Source organism: Drosophila albomicans, chromosome 3, assembly GCF_009650485.2.
Source record: "Drosophila albomicans strain 15112-1751.03 chromosome 3, ASM965048v2, whole genome shotgun sequence".
Classification (NCBI taxonomy): domain Eukaryota; kingdom Metazoa; phylum Arthropoda; class Insecta; order Diptera; family Drosophilidae; genus Drosophila; species Drosophila albomicans.
This window is the reverse complement of record NC_047629.2, coordinates 44,590,914-44,615,159: the sequence shown is the minus strand read 5'-3', so window position 1 is coordinate 44,615,159 and position 24,246 is coordinate 44,590,914. Positions and strand designations below refer to the sequence as shown.

The 24,246-nt window shown below is 33.6% G+C and overlaps 1 protein-coding gene and 2 long non-coding RNA genes across 8 annotated transcripts; 2 read left to right on the top strand and 1 right to left on the bottom strand.

Moving 5' to 3' along the window:
• The first annotated feature begins 114 nt into the window (after positions 1 to 114).
• On the top strand, positions 115 to 508 carry LOC127565775 (uncharacterized). The gene is made up of 3 exons (XR_007955152.1): positions 115 to 290; positions 348 to 379; positions 434 to 508. It is a non-coding gene; the product is annotated as an uncharacterized LOC127565775 (long non-coding RNA).
• Positions 509 to 1,658: 1,150 nt separating this feature from the next.
• Positions 1,659 to 12,204, bottom strand: LOC117572233 (collagenase-like). Of its 4 annotated transcripts, none has more exons than XM_052006166.1 (3): positions 11,956 to 12,204; positions 11,640 to 11,899; positions 1,659 to 2,051 (listed from the first exon to the last, which is right to left on the bottom strand). In XM_052006166.1, the coding sequence occupies exons 1-3, from the start codon at positions 12,192 to 12,194 to the stop codon at positions 1,729 to 1,731; spliced, it is 822 nt and encodes a 273-aa protein (XP_051862126.1). In that variant the 5' UTR covers positions 12,195 to 12,204; the 3' UTR covers positions 1,659 to 1,728. The 4 variants fall into 4 exon arrangements, with proteins under 4 accessions (XP_051862126.1, XP_051862125.1, XP_051862127.1 ...); XM_052006165.1 differs by lacking the exon at positions 11,640 to 11,899 and adding an exon at positions 2,107 to 2,366; XM_052006167.1 differs by lacking the exon at positions 1,659 to 2,051 and adding an exon at positions 7,074 to 7,411.
• On the top strand, positions 4,078 to 10,258 carry LOC117570079 (uncharacterized). 3 transcript variants are annotated; one of them, XR_007955151.1, is made up of 4 exons: positions 4,078 to 4,349; positions 9,757 to 10,016; positions 10,074 to 10,105; positions 10,160 to 10,258. It is a non-coding gene; the product is annotated as an uncharacterized LOC117570079 (long non-coding RNA). The 3 variants fall into 3 exon arrangements; XR_007955149.1 differs by lacking the exon at positions 4,078 to 4,349 and adding an exon at positions 9,555 to 9,679; XR_007955150.1 differs by lacking the exons at positions 4,078 to 4,349; positions 9,757 to 10,016 and adding an exon at positions 4,376 to 4,691.
• Positions 12,205 to 24,246: the final 12,042 nt, after the last annotated feature.

Below are 24,246 nucleotides of genomic sequence, written 5' to 3'. Positions count from 1 at the left end.
CAAATTACAATGTTAAAAAGGGCATACTGATGGAAAGTTACTTTGCGAACTGTGGACAAATCTAATAAAAGGGAAGCTCGGGCAGCAACGATTGATAGTAAAAGCAAAGAACATTTACGTACATCCAGAATATGACGACAATCAACTTATAAATGACATAGCTCTCATCAGACTTCCAGCCGATCTGCTATTTGACGAGTATATTCAACCTGCCAAGTTACCCGATGCAGACGAACTTTATGAGAATGAAAGTGCAGTTGTATCTGGTTGGGGTCAAACAACTTTCAATGGTAATACTATGATTTTTTAGGTCGAACCCATTTTCAAAATATTAATCTTTATTACAGGTCCACAATCGAATCATTTGCAGTATTACAATGTAACTGTGTTTTCAAACAAAGAGTGTAAAAATTTAATGATCGCTGTTTCTAAGATTTTTCCGACTTCATTTATCTGCTTGAAACCAAGTCAAAGTACTCCATGTCATGGCGACTCTGGTGGTCCATTGGCAATTCGGAATGAAGATGGGAGCCACACTTTACTGGGTCTAACATCATTCGGTAACCCAGGTTGCCCAACTAATTCACCTGGTGTTTACACTCGAGTATCATCGTTTTTGCAATGGATAAAACAATATGAATAAATGAAAAATTTTGTATTTTCAACAAAATACTATATCTATTTAGTAAGTCCTTGTTTTAATTAAGTAAAGTGTCCTAAAAACTGATAAATTGTAACGAAATCAGAGCATAAACAAAAATACCCATCTAAGTTTTTATACCCGCTACCCATAGGATAGAAGGGTATTATAACTTTGTGCCGGCAGGAAATGTATGTAACAGGTAGAAGGAGGCATCTCCGACCCTATAAAGTATATATATTCTTGATCAGCGTCAACAGCCGAGACGATATAGCCATGTCCGTCTGTCCGTCTGTGTGTCTGTCCGTCTGTCCGTATGAACACCTAGATCTAAGAGACTATAAGAGATAGAGCTATAATTTTTTTTCGACAGCATTTGTTATGTTTGCACGCAGATCAGGTTTGTTTCAAATTTTTGCCACGCCCACTTCCGCCCCCGCAAATCAAAAAAATCGAATAACAAGCGTAATTTTAAAGCTAGAATTGCTGCGAATTTTGGTATATACAATATTTACTATAGTAGTTATGATTCCTGAAAATTTGGTTGCGATCAGATAAAAATTGTCGAAGTTATTAAAGAAATACTTTTGTATGGGCAAAAACGGTTACTTACTAGGGTCTGAGTTGCTTTGGCTTACAATCTGGTATATTGTGCCGTCTATGGTATATTTTGAATGCGGTACTATGTCGATATACCAAATATACCATTTGGTATATTTTTAGTATTTTTGCAGTATATTCGGCATATTTTGAGAAAACACGGCAAAATATGTTTCTTTTATTCAAAATGGGTAGCGGGTATCTCACAGTCGAGTACACTCGACTGTAGCTTTCTTACTTGTTTGGTAGAACTTTCTTCTCTTAGTCTTCAGAAGATTGCTCAGTAACCCAACATTATTGTAAAAATTTTTTTTTATAAATAAACTACTACTGTTCAAACCCAACAAACAAATATATTGTTATCCTAAAAATGTAAATTAGAAGCAGTATGTCCACACGTTTTTTGGGTTCAGTTAAATGGTTGTCCTTAAAAACTTTATTATCTGAATCAACAATTAAGTCTTTAGTTTTGTAAACAAAAATTAAAATCAACCAGAGATTTCAGTATGATTTTTTATCCACGACAAATACGACGAGACTCGAGTATAAACCGAAGGCCTATTCGTCTCACACGGTCCTATGACAAATGATGCAAGTCCCAGTAAAGTACTATGGCCATCAGGGTTTTTTATAGCCAATGGACCACCAGAGTCTCCATTACAAGGTGAGCTGTCACTTGGCTTTAGACAAATATATGATTGTGGAACAATGCTAGGAGTTCTCGTCAATTCTTTCAGCTGTGTTGCACATTCATCAAGCGGTAAAACGCCGACTACGTAGTACTTTAGAATAGCTGAGCCAGTGTTTGAAGCTGTTGGAAAATGATTATAAGAAAACAGTATTTTAAAATACATATGTCAACGTACATTCTGTGTTGCCCCAGCCAGAAACAACTCCCATTTCATTCGCATATAGATGCTTTGGATTTGGCAATTTGGCAGGTTGAACGTAATCATTGAAGTGCAGTTCGACAGGCAGCTTTATCAGGGCTATATCATTAATGTACTGAGATCGATCCCACTCTGGATGCACTACAACATAAGATCGGTTTACTGTCACGCGTTGTTGTCCTGGCTCTGTTGGATCCGTTAAATTTACAGCGCCGATAAAAATAAAAAATGCAGCTCTAAGGCGGATAAACTTAGTTATAATTGATATCAAAATAAGGTAATAATAACTTACGCATTGTCAAGAATACAATGGGCTGCAGTTAGGACCGCTCTGCTGGATATTATAACGCCGCCACACATTGGAATCCAATTGTAATCCTTAGATGTATACAAATATGTTTGGTATGGAAATTGCTTAGCAACTGCATTCGAGCCATTCACAATGCGCTTCATTGGCTCAGATGCCACCTCATCATTCAGTTGATAGAAGAGAAAAGTTAGGAAAATTATTTGACACTTCAAAGAAGCCATGTTGAAAGGTTAAGGAAGAACTAATTGTAATAGGAAATGCCTCCGAGTATTTATAGCTGCCGATAAGCAATTAGTTATAACAACTTTGTTGCAATCAGGAAAGAACCGTCACTGTGTATTAATTTTATTATCATTGCACGCAACTATGTTGCTTCTATAATTAATTTTTGTAAATACAAGTCTTCTATAATACATTTATGTAAATATGCCAAAGGACTATCGACAAATAAGTGATCTACACCTTTGTAATTGAAATATTATACTTTCGACCAATAAGTGCAACTACTTTAGTTTTTTAATACATCTTTGTAAATATGATAAAAGACTTTTGACTTAAATGTGTTGTGATAGAAGATGATAGCAGACTTTCGATCTATAAGTATTTTTTTTTACATTTTTGAAGTATGATATAAACCTTCGACCTATAAGTGTATATATAACACATTTTTCTAAATGTGCTATAAATCTTTCAACCTATAAGTGCAACTAAGTTTGTTCTATAATACGTGTTTGTAAATGTGATATAAGACTTTCGACCTATAAGTGTTATATTATACATTTTTGTAGATATGATAAAAGACTTTTTATCTATAGGTGTTCTCTCAAAAATGTTTATACCCGCTACCCATAGGGTAACATAACATTGTGCAAGTTCTAAAATCGAAAACATTTCTCTTAAAAAATGTGTTCTGGAAATAAGACCACTTTAAGAACATTAAAACTGATCAACATACAACTGAACAAAACGCAACTAAATCATAAAATAGTAAAATAAAAAATATGTAGTAAAATAAAATCAAAAAAATAATTAAAATACAATATAAATAAAATAAAACAAATAAAATATAATTTAATACATAATATTATACTTTTCTATTCTCAATATTTATTCCCAAAATTTGATATGTTCACTTTATATTTTTTAATTTTTTTCTTGAAATTCTGTTATATTCTAGAAATTTGAAAATATAAATTATCTGCATTATTATTCAACACTTTGTACTATTTTACATATATTAATCGTTGTTTTTTAATATGTTGGAATATATTGTACTCGATATACAGCATATTTTTAATATTATTGGTATTTGTTAGTATATTGTTAATGCTCTCGGTATATTTTTTTTTTATTTTTTTTTTTACTAATGGTTTTTTTATTAACTTTCATGAATGTTTAAGCAATCTCAATCTCGCAGACTTCAAGAATTACTTCATACTTCCATTAAAATATGTTCTTCCTGAGTATTTGTATATTTGGCCTTATCTATTTAAAAATACTATAAATAACTCAAAGTCCACATTTCTACAAAATTGTTACACGCAAATAAATACCTTACATAACATTACGCAAGGGGTTAAGCAAATGTAAAACATACTCAGTTACTCTACTATATATAACTATGGTCATGCCTTGGATTTGTCAGTCACTCTTTAACGAACAATTTTAGCATGAGTCAACTTATATGGCAGCTGATCATCGTCACATTTCTATTGTACGAAAGAAGTCTCAGCGCCCAAGATACTTCTTCGAAACGCATCGTAAAGGGTTTCAATGCAGATCCTAAACAGTTTCTATATCAAGTATTTTTTAGAAGTCTGGAGGATAACCACTCTAAAGGAACATGTGGTGGTGTTATAATATCAAATCGAATTGTTCTAACAGCTGCTCATTGCATACCTAAAAATATGTAAGTTGAAACGTGCGATAAAATATATACATATATACATAGCTCAAATAATCAAATTCTAAATTTTATTGAAATAGTAATGCTGTTAAAATTTACTTTGGAACTGTGGACAGATCCAATGAATTGGAAGTCGGTCAACAACGATTGATAGTAAAGCAAAGAACATTTACGTACATCCAGAATATGACGACAATCAACTTATAAATGACATAGCTCTCATCAGACTTCCAGCCGATCTGCTATTTGACGAGTATATTCAACCTGCCAAGTTACCCGATGCAGACGAACTTTATGAGAATGAAAGTGCAGTTGTATCTGGTTGGGGTCAAACAACTTTCAATGGTAATACTATGATTTTTTAGGTCGAACCCATTTTCAAAATATTAATCTTTATTACAGGTCCACAATCGAATCATTTGCAGTATTACAATGTAACTGTGTTTTCAAACAAAGAGTGTAAAAATTTAATGATCGCTGTTTCTAAGATTTTTCCGACTTCATTTATCTGCTTGAAACCAAGTCAAAGTACTCCATGTCATGGCGACTCTGGTGGTCCATTGGCGGTTCGGAATGAAGATGGAAGCCACACTTTACTGGGTCTAACATCATTCGGTAACCCAGGTTGCCCAACTAATTCACCTGGTGTTTACACTCGAGTATCATCGTTTTTAAAGTGGATAAAACAATATGAATAAATAGCACATTCGAAATAATTATAGCTTTGCAATATAAAGCATTTGCATAGAAAATTATTTATTATTAGTGTTTTTGTTTTAATACCCGGAACTCATAGGGTAAAAGGGTTTTATGACTTTGTGCCTACAGGAAATATAATATAACAGCAGAAAAAGGCATTGCCGTCATACAGAATAAATGTATATTTTTAATCACCATGAGCAGCCATGTCTGTCTGTCAGTGCATGTGAACACCTTGGTCTCAGATACTATAAAAGGTAGGGCTAGAATTTTTTTTTGGTAACACTTCTTAATGTTACACGTAGATCCACTTTGTTTTTGAGTTGCGTTTAAGAATAAAAAAAAAGATGCGATTAAAATAAATGTTTTATACAAACAATAATAACAACATTTTTTGTGATATTTGATTTCCCAAATTAGCTGCGATTAAATAAAAAAATTATAATTGTTCGCGAAAAAGAAAAGATATTATGATATATTAATATGTACTGACGCGGTATTTTTCTATTCTAGCGGGAATGTTAATGAAGAATAAATCTCAGTCATATAGAATTGGTTCATACTCTTATTTCCAATAAAAGAACTTCTTACTGAAGTATTTGTATATTTGTCAAAGTTGTAAAATCATCTTATCTATTTAAGTAACTATAAATAACTCAAACTCACCTTACAATATTTCAGTTGCACTACTATATAAGCATGGTGTTCTTCTATTCGATTTGTCAGTTGTTCTTTAACTATCAATTTCGCCATGAGTCTACCTAAATGGCAGCTGATTATCGTCACATTCTTACTGTACCAAAGAAGTATCAGAGCCCACGAAAATCCTTCAAAACGCATAAGATATGGATTCCCTGCAGATCCTAAGCAATTTCCATATCAAGTATTTATTATAGGTCTGGAGAATTACCACTCTAAAGGCACATGTGGTGGTGTTATAATATCAAATCGAATTGTTCTAACAGCTGCTCATTGTATACCCAAAAATATGTAAGTTGAAATGTGATATAAAATAAATATATCAAATAATCAAAATTTGCAATTATTAAAATAGTCATGCTGTTCAAATTTACTTTGGAACTGTGGACAGATCCAATGAATTGGAAGTCGGGCAACAACGATTGATAGTAAAAGCGGAGTATTTTTTCGTACATCAAGAATATGACAACAGTCAACATCTCAATGACATAGCTCTCATACGACTTCCAGCCGATCTGCTATTTGACGAGTATATTCAACCTGCCAAGTTACCCGATGCAGACGAACTTTATGAGAATGAAAGTGCTGTTGTATCTGGTTGGGGTCTTACATCTTATAATGGTAATACTTTGATTGGGTAGGTCGAACCAATTTTCATAATATGAATCTTTATTACAGATCCACAACCAAATCACCTGCAGTATTACAATGTAACTGTGTTTTCAAACGAAGAGTGTAAAAATACAATGATTTTTGAGATTTTTCCGGCATCGTTCATCTGTTTGAAGCCAAGTCAAAGTACTCCATGTCGAGGCGATTCTGGTGGTCCATTGGCAATTCGGAATGAGGATGGAAGCCACACTTTACTGGGTCTGACATCATTTGGTATAACAGGTTGCCCGATTAAATCACCTGTTGTTTATACCCGGGTATCATCGTTTTTACGATGGATAAAACAATATGAATGAATGAAAAATTTTGTAATATCAAAAAATACTTTAACTACTTAGTATGTCTTTGTTTTAATTAAGTTAGGTGTCATAAAAACTGATTAATTGTAACGAAAACAGAGCATAAACAAAAATATACATCTATGTTGTTTGGTAGAACCTTCTTCTCTTTTTCTTCAGAAGATTTCTCAGTAACCGAACATTATTGAAATTATATTTTTTTAAATAAACTACTACAATTCAAACCCAACAAACAAATATATTGTTATCCTAAAAATGTAGATTAGAAGCAGTCTGTCCACACGTTTTTTGGGTTCAGTTAAATGGTTGTCCTTAAAAACTTTATTATCTGAATGAACAATTAAGTTATTAGTTTTGTAAACAAAAATTAAAATCAACCAGAGATTTCAGTATGATTTTTTATCCACGACAAATACGACGAGACTCGAGTATAAACCGAAGGCCTATTCGTCTCACACGGTCCTATGACAAATGATGCAAGTCCCAGTAAAGTACTATGGCCATCAGGGTTTTTTATAGCCAATGGACCACCAGAGTCTCCTTTACAAGGTGAGCTGTTACTTGGCTTTAGACAAATATATGATTGTGGAACAATGCTAGGAGTTCTCGTCAATTCTTTCAGCTGTGTTGCACATTCATCAAGCGATAAAACGCCGACTACGTAGTACTTTAGAATAGCTGAGCCAGTGTTTGAAGCTGTTGGAAAATGATTATAAGAAATCAGTAATTTAAAATGCATATGTTAGCGTACATTCTGTGTTGCCCCAGCCAGAAACAACTCCCATTTCATTCGCATATAGATGCTTTGGATTTGGCAATTTGGCTGGTTGAACGTATTCATTAAAGTGCAGTTCGACAGGCAGCTTTATCAGGGCTATATCATTGATGTGCTGAGATCGATCCCACTCTGGATGCACTACAACATAAGATCGCTTTACTATCACGCGTTGTTGTCCTGGCTCTGTTGGATCCGTTAAATTTACAGCGCCGATAAAAATAAAAATTGCAGCTCTAAGGCGGATAAACTTAGTTATAGTTGATATCAAAATAACTTAATGATAACTTACACATTGTCAGCAATACAATGAGCTGCAGTTAGGACCGCTCTGCTGGATATTATAACGCCGCCACAAGTTGGAAACCAATTGTAATTCTTAGATGTATACAAATATGTTTGGTAGGGAAATTGCTTAGCGACTGCATTCAAGCCATTCACAATGCGCTTCAGTGGCTCAGATGCCACCTCATTCAGTTGATAGAAGAGAAAACTTAGGAAAATTAGTTGCCACTTAAACGAAGCCATGTTGAAAGGTTAAAGAAGAACTAAGTGTAATAGGATATGCTTCCGAGTATTTATAGCAACCGAAAGCAATTAGTTATAACTACTTTGTTGCAATCAGGAAAGAACCGTCACTGTGTGTTAATTTTATTACCATTCCACGCAACTATGTTTCTTATATAATTAATTTTTGTAAATACAAGTCTTCTATAATATAGTACGTTTATGTAAATATGATAAAAGACTATCGACAAAGAAGTGATCTACACCTTTGTAATTATAATATTATACTTTCGACCTATAAGTGCAACTACTTAAGTTTTATAATACATCTTTGTAAATAAGATAAAACTACTTTCGACTTAAAGATGTTCTGATAGAAGATGTGTGAGTTCTGATAGAACTGATAGCAGACTTTCGACCTATAAGTGTTTTATAAGTGTTTTATTTTTGAAGTATGATATAAACCTTTGACCTATAAGTGTTCTATAATAAATTTTTCTAAATATGCTATAAATCTTTCGACCTATAAGCGCAACTAAGTTTGTTCTATAATACGTGTTTGTAAATGTGATATAAGACTTTCGACCTATAAGTGTTGTATTATACATTTTTGAGATATGATAAAAGACTTTTTATCTATAGGTGTTCTCTCAAACATTTTTATACCCGCTACCCATAGGGTAGAAGGGTATTATAACTTTGTGCAAGTTCTAAAATCAAAAACATTTCTCTTAAAAAGAACATTAAGAACATTAAAACTGATCAACATACAACTGAACAAAACGCAACTAAATCATAAAATGGTAAAATAAAAAATATGTAGTAAAATAAAATAAAAAAAATAATTAAAATAATAAAATATAATTTAATACATAATATTATACTTTTCTTTTCTCAATATTTATTCCCAATATTTGATATGTTCACTTTACATTTTTTTTATTTTTTGCTGGTATTCTAGAAATTTGAAAATATCTGCAATATTATTCAACACTTTGTACTATTTTACATACCATCGTTGTTTTTTAATATGTTGGTATTTATTGTACTCGATATACAGCATATTTTTAATATTATTGGTATTTGTTAGTATATTGTTAATGCTCTCGGTATAATTTTTTTTTATTTTTTTTTACTAAAGGTTTTTTTATTAACTTTCATGAATGTTTAAGCAATCTCAATCTCGCAGACTTCAAAAATTACTTCATACTTCCATTAAAATAAGTTCTTCCTGAGGTATTTGTATATTTGGCCTTATCTATTTTAAGATACTATAAATAACTCAAAGTCCATATTTCTACAAAATTGTTACCCGCAAATAAATAACTTACATAACATTACGCAAAGGGTTAAGCAAATGTAAAACATACTCAGTTACTCTACTATATATAACTATGGTCATGCCTTGGATTTGTCAGTCACTCTTTGACGACCAATTTTAGCATGAGTCAACTTATATGGCAGCTGATCATCGTCACATTTCTATTGTACGAGAAGAGTCTCAGCGCCCAAGATACTTCTTCGAAACGCATCGTAAAGGGTTTCAATGCAGATTCTAAACAGTTTCCATATCAAGTATTTTTTTGAAGTCTGGAGGATAACCACTCTAAAGGAACATGTGGTGGTGTTATAATATCAAATCGAATTGTTCTAACAGCTGCTCATTGCATACCTAAAAATATGTACGTTGAAACGTGCGATAAAATATATACATGTATACATAGCTCAAATAATCAAATTCTAAATATTATTGAAATAGTAATGCTGTTCAAATTTATTTTGGAACTGTGGACAGATCCAATGAATTGGAAGTCGGGCATCAACGATTGATAGTAAAAGCAGAGAATATTGTCGTACATCCAGAATAATATCATTTTATAAATGACATAGCTCTCATACGACTTCCAGCCGATCTGCTATTTGACGAGTATATTCAATCTGCCAAGTTACCCGATGCAGACGAACTTTATGAGAATGAAAGTGCAGTTGTATCTGGTTGGGGTCAAACAACTTTCAATGGTAATACTATGATTTTTTAGGTCGAACCCATTTTCAAAATATTAATCTTTATTACAGGACCACAATCAAATCATCTGCAGTATTACAATGTAACTGTGTTTTCAAACGAAGAATGTAAAAATTTAATGATTGCTGTTTCTAAGATTTTTCCGACTTCATTTATCTGCTTGAAACCAAGTCAAAGTACTCCATGTCATGGCGACTCTGGTGGTCCATTGGCAATTCGGAATGAGGATGGTAGCCACACTTTACTTGGTCTAACATCATTCGGTAACCCAGGTTGCCCAACTAATTCACCAGGTGTTTACACTCGAGTATCATCGTTTCTAAAATGGATAAAACGATATGAATAAATAGCACATTCGAAATAATAATAGCTTTGCAATATAAAGCATTTGCATGATTAAAGATTTGCTAGTGTTTTTATACCGGCTACCCATAGGGTAGAAGGGTATTATAACTTTGTGCCGGCAGGAAATGTATGTAACAGGTAGAAGAACCCTCCGACCCTATAAAGTATATATATTCTTGATCAGCGTCAACAGCCGAGACGATATAGCCATGTCCGTCTGTCAGTCTGTCCGTCTGTCCGTCCGTCCGTATGAAACACTGGATCTCAGAGACTATAGAGCTATAATTTTTTTTCGACAGCATTTGTTATGTTTGCACGCAGATCAAGTTTGTTTCAAATTTTTGCCACGTCTACTTCCGCCCCCGCAAATCAATAGATAGAATAATTACTGTAGTAGTTATGATTCCTGAAAATTTGGTTGCGATCAGATAAAAATTGTGGAAGTTATTAAAGAAATACTTTTGTATGGGCAAAATCGCCTACTTACTAGGGGTCTTAGTTGCTTTGGCCGACAATCTGTCACATTGTGCCGTCTATGGTATATTTTGAATGGTGTACTATATCGATATACAAAACATACTATTTGGTATATTTTTTTGTATTTTTTTTAGTATTTTCGGTATATTTTGAAAATGATACCGCAATATTTTGCCTTTATTAAAAATGGGTAGCGGGTATCTCACAGTCGAGCACACTCGACTGTAACTTTCTTACTTGTTTTTAGATAAACTACTACTATTTAAACCCAACAAACAAATATATTGTTATCATAAAAATGTAGATTAGAAGCAATCTGTCCAAATGTCTTTTAAGTTCAATTAAATGGTTATCATTAAAAACTTTATTATCTGAATCAAAAATTAAGTCCTTAGTTTTGTAAACAAATATTAAAATCAACCAGAGATGTCAGTATGATTTTTTATCCACGACAAAAACGATGAGACTCGAGTATAAACCGAAGGCTTATTCGTCTCACACGCTCCTACGACAAATGATGCAAGACCCAATAAAGTACTATGGCCATCAGGGTTTTTTATAGCCAATGGACCACCAGAGTCTCCATTACAAGGTGAGCTGTCACTTGGCTTTAGACAAATATATGATTGTGGAACAATGCTAGCAGATCCCCTCAATTCTTTTAGGATTGTTGCACATTCATCAAGCGGTAAAACGCCGACTACGTAGTACTTTAGAATAGCTGAGCCAGTGTTTGAAGCTGTTGGAAAATGATTATAAGAAAACAGTATTTTAAAATGCATATGTTAACGTACATTCTGTGTTGCCCCAGCCAGAAACAACTCCCATTTCATTCTCATATAGATGCTTTGGATTTGGCAATTTGGCTGGTTGAACGTATTCATTAAAGTGCACTTCGACAGGCAGCTTTATCAGGGCTATATCATTGATGAGCTGAAATTCATCCCACTCTGGATGCACTACAACATAAGATCGCTTTACAATCACGCGTTGTTGTCCTGGCTCTAATGAATCCGTTAAATTCACAGCGCCGATAAAAATAATAAATGCAACTCTAAGGCGGATAAACTTAGTTATAGTTGATATCAAAATAACGTAATGATAACTTACGCATTGTCAGCAATACAATGGGCTGCAGTTAGGACCGCTCTGCTGGATATTATAACGCCGCCACAAGTTGCATACCATTCGTAATTCTTAAATGTATACAAAAATGTTTGGTAGGGAAATTGCTTAGCGACTGCATTCGAGCCATTCACAATGCGCTTGATTGGCTCAGATGCCACCTCATCATTCAGATGATACAAGAGAAAAGTTAGGAAAATTATTTGCCACTTCAACAAAGCCATGTTGAAAGGTTAAAAAAGAACTAATTGTAATAGGAAATGCTTCCGAGTATTTATAGCAACCGAAAGCAATTAGTTATAACAACTTTGTTGCAATCAGCAAAGAGCCGTGACTTTTTATTAATTTTATTACTATTGCACGCATCTACGTTTCTTCTATAATTAATTTTTGTAAATATAAGTCTTCTATAATACATTTTTCTAAATATGATATAGGCTTTCAATTTATAAGTGTTCTATAATACGTTTTTGTAAATGTGATATATGACTTTCGACTTATAAGTATTCTTTTATACATTTTTGTAAATGTGATAAAACCTTTCGGCCTATAAGTGTTCTTTTGACAAATAAGTGATCTACACTTTTGTAATTTAACATTATACATTGGACCTATAAGTGCAACTACTTAAGTTTTATAATACATCTTTGTAAATAAGATAAAAATACTTTCGACTTAAAGGTGTTCTCATTGAAGATTGTGAGTTCTGATAGAACATGATAGCAGACATTCGACCTATATGATGTAAACCTTCGACCTATAAGTGCTCTATAATACATTTTTCTAAATATACTATTATATAAACCTTTCGACCTATATATAATATAAGTGCAACTAATTTTGTTCTATAATACATTTTTGTAGATATGATAAAAGACTTTTTACCTATAGGTGTTCTCCCATACATTTTTGAATTTACATATCATATTTATGATAAAAAACTTTCGACCAATAGGTAAAACTACTTATCTTCTATAATACATATTTCTAAATATGATAGCAAACTTTCGACCTAAAGTGTTTTATAATACATTTTTGAAGTAGGATATAAACCTTCGACCTATAAGTGTTCTATAATAAATTTTTCTAAATATGCTATAAATCTTTCGACCTATAAGTGCAACTAAGTTTGTTCTATAAAACATTTTTGTAGATATGTTAAAATACTTTCGACCTAAAGGTGTAGTGATAGCATTTGTATATGTTCTGATAGAAGTTGATAGCAAACTTCCGATTTATTAGTGTTTTATAATACGTTTTTGAAGTATGATATAAAACTTTCAACCTACAAGGTGCGACTACTTTTGTTCTATTATACATTTTTCTTAATATGATAAAAGACTTTCGACGTATAAATGTTCTATAATATGCAAAAAAAAAAACTTTCGACCTATAGGTGTAACTAATATTCTTCTTTAATACATTTTTGTAGATATGATAAATGACTTTCTACATATATATTTGTGTTAACTTATACATTTTTGTATTGACATATCATATTTATAATAAAATACCAATGAGTAGTTTCACCTTTCGACCAATAGGTACAACTACTTATCTTCTATAATACATATTTGTAAATATGATAGCAAACTTTCGACCTATAAGTGCTTTGGAATATTCAACAATTTAAGTGCTGAATGCGAGGCTGAGAGTCCATGGGCGTTGCATGGCAAACGCATTGGCGAAACACGCCCAAAATTTGACACAGACAAAAGCCTAAACAAATATGCAAAGCCAAAGCCCACTCAGCTGGCAACAGCAACAGGCAACAGCAACAGCAACAACAACATGAAACGTTTTGTGTCACAAAATATTTGAATGTAAAGTGCGCGGCTCCGCGCGACTTGCAACTTGAGAGTCTTGCAACTCTTGGCTTTTGCTGTCTCTATTCCTTGTTGCAGCCAGCCAAGTGGTGCAAGTGCCACCAGTTCCCCAGCCAACAGCATCGATGCCTTAACTGACGTGCGCCTGCGCGGCTCTTACCTCCCCCTTCTACCCCCTGCACCCCCCGTGATTGTGCCCCTAGGTCGGATCACTAATTGGTCACGACAGCAGCTAGCGTTGAGTTTTGAAAAGCGAAAAGTAAAATCCATTGAATTTGGCAACGCTCGATTGCCATTTGTTGCTGTTGTTGTTGTTGTTGCTGTTTGTTGGCCAGCTGAAACCTTCAATTTTGGTAGCCAGACAGCGAAAACAAAGCTGCCCCCAAAGACACCTGCCCCCTTGCGTCCGCCTTCTGCCAACTGCCAACTGCCGCCTGCCTCTTGATGGGGTCTTAAAGTTTAACATCGCAATTGATTTTAGTCGTCAGTTTTGTGGGCTTTTGATTTTCGTTATTAGTACTGTTGTTGTTGTAGTTACTCTTGGCTTTTGCTTTTGCTTTTGTTGTTGCACTGATGGCGCAAACTTTAAGCATTCAACATTAAACTGTTCGATTAGTTTTAGTTTGTTGCCTCTTTTTTTGCTGTTTGATTTTATGCAATGGGTTTTTTTATTCGCTTTTTTTTTGCTTTGCCAAATTTATAAACGACTGCATTGAATTTTATTATCGAATATCAATTTGAATGCATTTTTAATCATTGTTTTATGTTGGGCCAAATTGAAAATTATTATTCTGACTGTTATTAATTCAAATATTTATTGTTATTTAATAATGCACAATGCGGCATAACGTAACAGCCAAAGTGCACTTGCAGCTTACCGCTGCATAAATTGAATTTTAAATTACAATAGATAAATTAAATGCGGACAAAATACAAAGCGACCAGGAAGAGTTAGAATTCATAGTATTGTTTTGGAAATAATACGTTTTTAATAAGAGCAAAATTAAGATAGATTATCGATTTAAGAATTTAATTTATGAGTTGGATAATAATTTGCAGAATTAAAATATTGCTGAATATAAATAAGTTTGGCAACGATTGGCTTGTTCAGTTAATCCTTTCAGAGCCGAATTAAATAGCAGTGATTTTGCAAATGTTTGAGGTGGTATTCAAAATAATATAAAAATTAATAAAATACTAAAATTAATCGACACTTTTCAAATGTTAATATGAACACCAAAATAGTAGTTTACTAAGCTCAGAAAAAAACCAAGTAAAAGGGCTAAACGAGTATGCTCGACTGTAAGATACCCGCCACTCATTTTTAATAAAAGACAAACGGTACGTTATTAATTTTAAAATACACCAAATTAATATACTACAAAAATACTGAAAACATACTGAAAACTACATTTGGTATATAAAATATACAATAAAGGGCAAATTATGCCAGATTTTTTAGTCAAAGCAACGAAGGCTCGCAGTAAGTAAGTACAAAAGTATTTCTTATATATGATAATTATCCGATCTCTTCTACAGACATAACCTGAAATCCTATCCTTATCTTAAGCTTTGCATGAACATAAGAACCAAATAGTTTAATTTTTAAAAGCACAAATATATTTAACTTCAAACCAATTACTTAAAATCCAGTTTAGTGTATTTCATACTGATGTAAATTGGTTTATTCAGAGTTTTGTTGATGTAATACAAAGTATATAAAGTGTGGTGCAATTCATTGTGTTCATGTTGTGTTGTGTACAGACCAATTAACTATCGATCTATCGATACTTATTGACAGTTTTCCCAGATGAACATACTTATAGTCTATAAATATTTCTATTTTAGTTCGTTTGAAGTTTTCTTTAATTCTCTATTCAATTTTAATTGCTTCCTGATCCATTACCTAACTAATTTATACCTCGAAGCTACCTTGTTTTCTTGGCAACACAAAATACTGTAATGAATCAGGATACATATTAATAAAAACTTTTCAGATTTATCTCTTAAATCCCAGCACTTCCCGATTGCTTTGCATATGCTCTGCCCCCTTCCCCAAAACCCCCGTCCTCTTGATCTCCATTAAACAATCTGTCTGTTGTTAATGTAATTTTGTGATAATTTATTGGCTCGGTTGTTGCAAGCACACAATAATCGAAATTTTCGGCAGTCGCCAACGGCAACTGTTGCCAAAATAATGGAAAAAAAGAAGGTAGACAACGTCATTCATCAAATAAAATTTACTTAATGAAATTAATAAATAAATTATGATATAAATCTTGTTACAATCGCCGTAGCCTTATGAACGAAGCCGCCGCCAATATTTGTTGGTGTTGCAGTTGCCGCTGTTGTTGCAACGACAACTGCAGCAACAAACAGCAACAGCAACATTTTTATTAAAAGCTCTAAATTATTGGCAGTCGCATGCGACGGCGGCAACAAAGCAAACGAGGCTGGACAACTGGACGAATGGACAACTTGCCACATGGAGTCGAGAGCCGAGCGTCGAGAGTCGAGCGTCGAGCCAAGTGGCCTGTGCCACATTAACGAGCAAATGTCAATTTCGCAGCAATCTTTTTGCAATTTTTGTGTTTTTAGTTAATAATTTTTGCTGTCCAACTGTCGGCAACAGCAACAGCCACAACCAAAGCCACAGCCACAGCCAAGGGGCAACAGTTGCTGCTGTTGCCGTCGTCGTTGTCAGCGATGCGCGTGCGCAGAAGCAACGACAACAACAACAATACGTTGCACTTACGTAATGTGCTAAAAAAAATATTTGTGTCTTGCAAAAATTAAGTTAATTTATATTTTTTGCTGTAATAATTTTAATTGGTTTTTCATCGCATTGCCGAGGGTAGCTTAGTTATGCTGAGACTCGAAATTTTATTTATAGTAATTGTCGATTGCGTAGTTGACAATATAATTTAGATGCCTATTTAAGTCGCTAGGTGGTCATAAATGTGTCAATGCAATTAGTGGTATAACCAAAATTTCTAAGGTATATCTATATAATAAAGATACTATAACATTTAAAGTAGTTTTACAACTGAATTGATTCCAAATTTCTGCTTACTTTTTACTCAGTTGAATATATATTAAGTAATCAATTAAAATTGTTTAGAACACTTCATAAATTTAAGTACTTTTTAGAACATGTTATTAGCTTTTTTAATCTCTTCTTAATTTGCAATTTAATAAGAAAGAGACATATTTTTGGCGAACATTCGATATAATTATTAAACTGTTTTCATTAGAAAGAAGTTTTAAAACCTTTTCTATTTTGTTATATTATGAGCTTAGGAATAAATTTTCTATTTTTATACAATGTAATTTTCTTCTTCCTAAAAAAAATACCAAAGTAATTTAAATAACACATCTTTGTATAAAAGAATTTAATATTAATATTAATTTTGCAACTTAATTCATTATTAATTTCAGATTATGTATTATACAATTGAATCTACATTATGTTTTATACTAAAATTGATTAGAACAGTTCATAAATTAAAGGAATTTATAAGAATTTATTTGTATTTTTCTTCAATTGTAATTTTTACAATAGCTCGTCAAACATTTGCCATCAATATTAAAATATTATCAGTTGAAAGAATTCCGAAATAATTATTTCTGTTCCGTGATGACTCAAAGAATAAATTTGGTAGCTTTCATATTTCCAATTTAAGTAACATATCTTAGTAGGAAAGAATGGAACAATAATAGTAATAAGTAGGAAATTTCACAGCTGAATTCATTCATTATATTTGCGTGCTCTTTACAGAGGTTATGTGCAGCTCTCAATCAAGATTGTTAGAGTATTTATACATCTAACTCACAATTTTGTATTGGACAGTTGATAAATTTTTTGAATTTTCCGACGTATATTTTGTGATTTTTTGTTGCATTTTGTTGGCACGTAAATGTGTCAAATATTGACAATTTATATAAGTAATGCACATAGGTGCCTAGATAGCTGTCTAGATGAGGGGGCGGTGCAAGGTAGGTTTAAAGGGGGAGCGAGAGGGGGAGATGGAGCATAGGCGATTGGCAAGAAATATGAGTTAAACGCGTTTTTTAGGTCGATGCCAATTTTGTGTTTTTTTTTTCCTTCTGCAGTTTGCAGTTTGCCGTTGCTGTTGTTTGTATGTTGCTGCATTGCAATTTTGATTGCTGTTGTTGCAGTTGCTGTTGCCGTGGTGGTGGTTGTTGCTGCTGTAAACAGGAGATTGTTATTTGCAACCCGCTGTGCGTACACCGCAAACTGGACAACTTAATTTGGCTAAAGTCGCTTGTTAGTGTTGCCAGCGAGCCTATAGAGTCATGTTGTTGTTGTTCTTGCTGTTGTTGTTGCAGTTGTTGCTGTTGCGGTTGTGGTTTCGCTCTGTGATTGCCGTGTTGCTGCTGCAACATCACTGTTGCACATATGAGTGCAGTGCAGTGCTGTGAATAAAGATGAAGCTTGCCCTCCTTTCCCCTTTTTCTCTTGCTCTTCTTCGCTGCCTCCCTCCCCTCGACAGTTCTACAGTTGTCAAAATGGCATTGGACAAGTTTATATAAATCTTTTTTTATTTCCTTTTCTTCTCTCACTCAGCTTGTTACTGTTGCTCTGTTGTTGTTGCTCTGGCAATTGCTGTTGTTCTTGTTATTGTGGCTGTTGCTGTTGTTCTGGAAACGGCAACAATTAGAGGAACAAGCAGTTATCAAAGTTAATAGAACATTGCTATGCATAACCAGACATTCTTCTTGCTCTTTTTTGTCAGCCTGGGAACATTCCTGGAGCGTTGTTTGGATTGGGAAATTCTTAGCGATAGTTTATTGGAGTACGTTTAATTTCCAATTAATGTTAAAGTTTAGTCACTTCAACAAGCTTTATCAAATTGATATTTATTTGAAAGGAAATTTTAATTGATATGACTTTTCTTACGACAACTTATAAACATATCTTCATAACATTTTATAATATTAATATACTATTATCACCTGTTCTGCAGCCAATCCCATTATATTGAGAACTTCCTTTAAACATCTTCCACATATGGGCAAATCCCAGAAACAGTCCACCAGCGACCAATTTTTAAATTTCACATTTTGTAATGTTTTTTTATATGGACCATTAAAGTAGATATCGAATTTTAAGAATTTAAAGTAAAAAAAGAAATTTCGATCATTATAAATGCAAAAATTTTTATCAAACCCAATTTTCATTATAATTTTCATAATTTTACTTACATTCGGGCTCTGCGCACACCTTCAAATCCCTTTTGTATTCTTCACAATTTTTTGGCCTCTGCTTGGGCTCACATACAAAGCCAAAGTAAATCACGTTGAAATAATTGTTAAGCACATTTATGAATATAATAAATAATGTTTAGTTTAAACAAAAAGATTTTTGCCTTATGTTAATGCCAGCGGAAAAAGTGTAGCGTGCGACACAATGGGTATACAGCTTTGCTAAAAATCTATAAACATTATTAAGACCAAACGATCGGTTTTTGTCTTCTAATATTCTTAACTTTCTTTAGGATATTAACTTTCATAGGGTTTATTTTGCAGAATTCGCTAAAAATTGCGTTGGAAATGAAAATTTTGAAACTAACTTCCACTTTGTGTAGCGTGCAACACGTCACAATTTTATTAATTATTTTCAAATCAGTGTCTCCAGTGAAAATGAATCTTATACCCTCCGAAAGTACTCTCAATTCACTCTAAATACATAACAAAAGTTTACGGTAAATCTTTAAAAAAAACCCCAAAAAATTGATTTTCATTAGATAAAATCGTGCGAATGTTGCGTGCGACACGTGGGATTTGCCCATATACTAATTTATCTAAAATACATACATTCAAAAATCGACTTCTATTTATCAGTATTTATTAACTACATATAATGAAAAAAAAAAAATATCATAATTATTTGTTTTTGTTTATGACTACTTCACTACTAAAAGAAAAGTTATAAATTCCAGATTTTGATATTAGTACACTAAAATATAGAAGTAAGTTCATTTCATTTTTCATTTTGAAATCATTTGATAAGAGAACAAGCTTTTATTAATAGGACCTTCTAAGAAGAATGGTTCTAAAGAATGATTCGCGATAGTTTTACAAACTGAACTATGGGCGAATGCACTTACCTTTAAGTACAAACATTAATGGAATTTCGATTGACATGAAAATTTTGCAACGTGAATCTAATATTTAAAGTCTTTTTAGTATTTCATAATATTTCATTTTTAACCTCATCCATAATATTCAACTTTGATCGTTTATATATTCAAACCTTCATTTCAAGTTAATTGCCCTTTGCAATTTCACTTGCGTTTATTGCCAGTTTGCCAGTGCTTAAAACTCACATCCAATTACTTTAACTAGTCGCGTATTTTGCAGTCATTTGTTTTGCTTTTTTATGGTGTTGTGCGGTGTCTGGTCTTTGCTTTCGTCCTGATCGTCTATCATCCCTTTGGCCACTTTAATTACTCAAGCCTTTTGATTAATTTGTTGACTTGCTTAGCTTAATAATTGCCACACGAGCAACGGGACAAAAAAAGAGAAGAAAAGGCAACTGCATTGCGGCGGCGACATTTTGCCATTTGCCACGCCAAGAGTGTGTTGCAACTTGGCTGCAGCTGCAGTAAGTTGCAACAACTGGAAAGTTGTCGCGTCACATGCAACAAAACGACATTTATCATGTTAACCTTTGAAGTGCATTTGTCTAGACGTCTTCAACGAGAGTTGCTGTTGTCGTTCATGTTGTTGCTGCTGTTGTTGCTGCTGTTGTTGCTGATGTTACTGCTGTTGTTGTCGCACCGGCGTTTCCTGCCGCCAGTTATGACAGCAAACGGCATTAAATACAAAAAGCAAAAAAAAAAAAATACACATACGGAAAAACATCAGAAAGCAACAAGGAATCATAATAATTTGTAATAAATTAACGCCTCGTGTGCACAGCAACAACCACGACAGCAACAACGACAGCAACAGCAACAGCAACGCCTAGGCAAAAGTCGGCATTGGGTCTAGGAGCAAGGATTAAAACACGCCCATGGCCCAAGCCCAGAGCACAGAGCACAGAGCAACTGCAGCCGCGCTTCCTCGTCATCTTCATTAAGTCAAGGCGCGTTGTCGTTGTCGACTTCACATCACAAACATACACACACACACATTCATACACATATGGAGACAGGTAAGTGGTGCCCAACTCCCTCTGGCCCATATCCTTTTGTCTAATTTCACGCTGTCGTCTCTCATCAAAGCATGACGCGCGTCCCCGGCGAGTAATTCATCATTTCGCGTGACGTACTCGCCTCCAGCTTGCAACGGCAACAGCAGCAACACACACACACATACAGCACACACACACATTCAACGTACACATACATAGAGACATAAATTCTCAAGTGCCAAATGCATTTTTTATATGCCTTTGACTTGCCTCCAACTTCTGGCAATGGCGTGACAATCGACGACGCGACGTCTCCAACATGTTGAGACTCAAGCTCAGTGCTCTCTGCTCTCTTCTCTTCTCCACTTCTCCCCTATCGTTCTCCATCTCCACGACATTCTCGTACTCCATCGAGTCCATACGCCATGCTCAAGTCTCGGCAGCGTCGTTAGCTGCTAATTATTCAAATTAATTGTTTAGCTCGAAAGACACGCGCACGCGCAACTCAAACGCCAATCAAAGGCGACAGTTGCCCAGGCCAAAAAAAAAACACACAGTCGAAGCTTTTGCTCTTCTCTCTTTCCATTGTTGTTGTTGGTGTTGTTGTTGCTATTTGATGTTGTTTTCTCCTGCTCATGTTGTTGCCGCTGTTGCTGTTGCTGTTGCTGCTGACGTTGCTGTTGCTGCTGACGTTGCTGTTGCCGTTGTTATTGCTTGCTCTCTTAACGACCTACGATTAAAAGTTGCTCCTCAAAACACAAAAAAAAACCCTTTGTGACCACTCCGAATGCCATTTTCCAGCGTTTTTAATTGAGTTGTTTGGGCGTCTCTGGATCTGCCACTAGAGATGAGCGAGTGTCGTGACACGAGTCTCTGAAAAAAAATGGATTAAGAAAGGAGCTGCACGTAGCTCAGTACGTTTTTGGAGAATCCAGAAAATACACATTCATTCCAAGTTTTCGAGAAATCTTACTTCTGTGGTATGACAAGAATATATTTTTAAAAATATAGATAATTTCGGTTTTCTTTTTCGAATTAGAGTTATAACCCTTCCAATTTTTGTATTCTTTTGGATGATTATATCACTGCTATAATATTTTGTTACATTAATGTTCATTATATAAAATAAAGTAACAAATAAGAGAGTTTCTTAATTAAATGCAAATATTTATCGATATTATGCGAACATTAATGTTTTATACTTTTCTCCAAAATTTATTAGAATATTACACAAATTACAAAGAAAACATAATTCAAAGAAACTTCATATTCCCATTTTAACTTTTATTTACAGAATTTAATTTAAGCTTTTGATATTATTAACATTTCAGATCATGAGTATATTCATTGAATAAGTCAATATTTGAAAATTATTAGAAATTAGAAACGCCAATTACCGGCATAATTTATTAATTTAAATTTAAGAAAATTTACATAACTATTCAAAAACTATTATAATAATTATATTGCATACATTTTTAAGATATGTTCCATATCAGTTAGAAAATTCTGAGCCGATTTTTAAATGTCTCCATAAGTCTTATTTTTGGAATAAACATAATAACATAATTAAACAAATAGTCTGGCTTCAAAGCGGACAAATATTATAAATGAGTAATATGAAATATACTATTGAGATAAGATAAGGTTAATTCCAAATACCATATCATTATTATGCATTATTTGAATGTAAAAACCGGTATGTCATTACCAAACAACCTAATATACTATTGAGATAAGATAACATTTCATTATTTAACATCATTTATTTACAAATATTCTTAAATTAAAAGACTTCCATTGTTAAACTGCCGCTCATCACGCTGGCAACTCTATAACAGTTTGTATGTTAATTCTGGATTACGAGTATATTTGGCAATTATAGTTCAGGCTGGGAAAGTACTCGAGTACCCAATGCTAATACTCATACTCGCATTTGAATTCGTATTCGTACCCACTGACTGGGGCAGTTCCTTTCGAAACTGCCAAACAAATAGAAATGCAATTTGAATGCAAAGTTTAATTTTAACAGTTTTCGTAGTTTTGCGACTTGTTTGCAAGTTCCAATTTAGGTCGCCTCAATGGCATCGTCAGTTAGCTAGCCTGGGCAGATAGTTAGGTAGGAGCATATACACAGGTAGGTAGGCAGGTAGGTTGGGATACCTGTCAGTGTTTTGCAGCCAGTGGAACTGACAGTGGGAAATGCAAAATGAAACTCCCAACTGTCTCTCTTACTCTCTGTGTGTCTCTCTGTGTGCTGTTGTTGTCGTTGATAGACTGCCAGCAAATTGGCTCTAATGGGTGTTAGTTTAAGGAGGAGTTTCAATATACAACTGCCAATTTGAATTAACCGCAACACAATTCAGTTAATGCAATCCAAACTCGTAGCAGCTTCTCATACTTCTCTCTCAACTTCACAATTCGGGCAATTGAGTTGTTTTCCAGCATTCCAACAGCTTCTCATATTTTGCTGATAAAGGCAACAAGTCCAACAATTTTTTATTTTTGTTGGTTTCTTTTGGGCAAAGGACGAATGCAAAAGCGAACAACGACAACTCCATTTATTTGCTTTAGCTTCAAGCAGTTGTTTTATGTACTCGTACTTCAACAAGGAGACAACAAAATTGGTTCGAGTGTTAGCTATTGATGAGCTGCACAATACCCTGTAAGATGAGTGACAAGAAAGAAAGTAAAGAAGTTTACTCAACTTTCGGAAATCTAAAAACATTTTGTATGATGCTTATAGGTTAAAGTATTTTAATATACCATAATTTAACAAATGAAAATCCTCTAGCAATAGGATAAATCAAGTTTTAGAATGCTTTCATAAGGAATATAGATTTTTTAGATACTTATCCTTTGATTTCTACAAGATTTAGTATTTTAATATACCATATTGTGGCAAATGCAATTCTTTTATTAATAGTAAGTTTCAGTAACAAAGTTTTGATTTGATTTCTATATAGTATTAGTTAAACAAATGGAATTCCTTTAGCAATAAAACTCTGTAGTAAATTTCATCAACAAAATCTTCGTACATAATTCCGATTCCTTTACAAAATCATTCCTTGATTTCTATGCAATATAGTATTTTAATATATCAAAGTTGAACAAATTCAATTCCCTTAGTGATAAGTCAAAACTGTATCATGTCTAAACAACATAACTGTCAAACTAAGAGCGATGAGACGAATCAGAATCTTTTAAAGAAGCATTTTTATAATAGCTGAAAATATTCGATTAGTATATTTTATATCACGTCAATTAACACCTCATATCGTCTAATATACC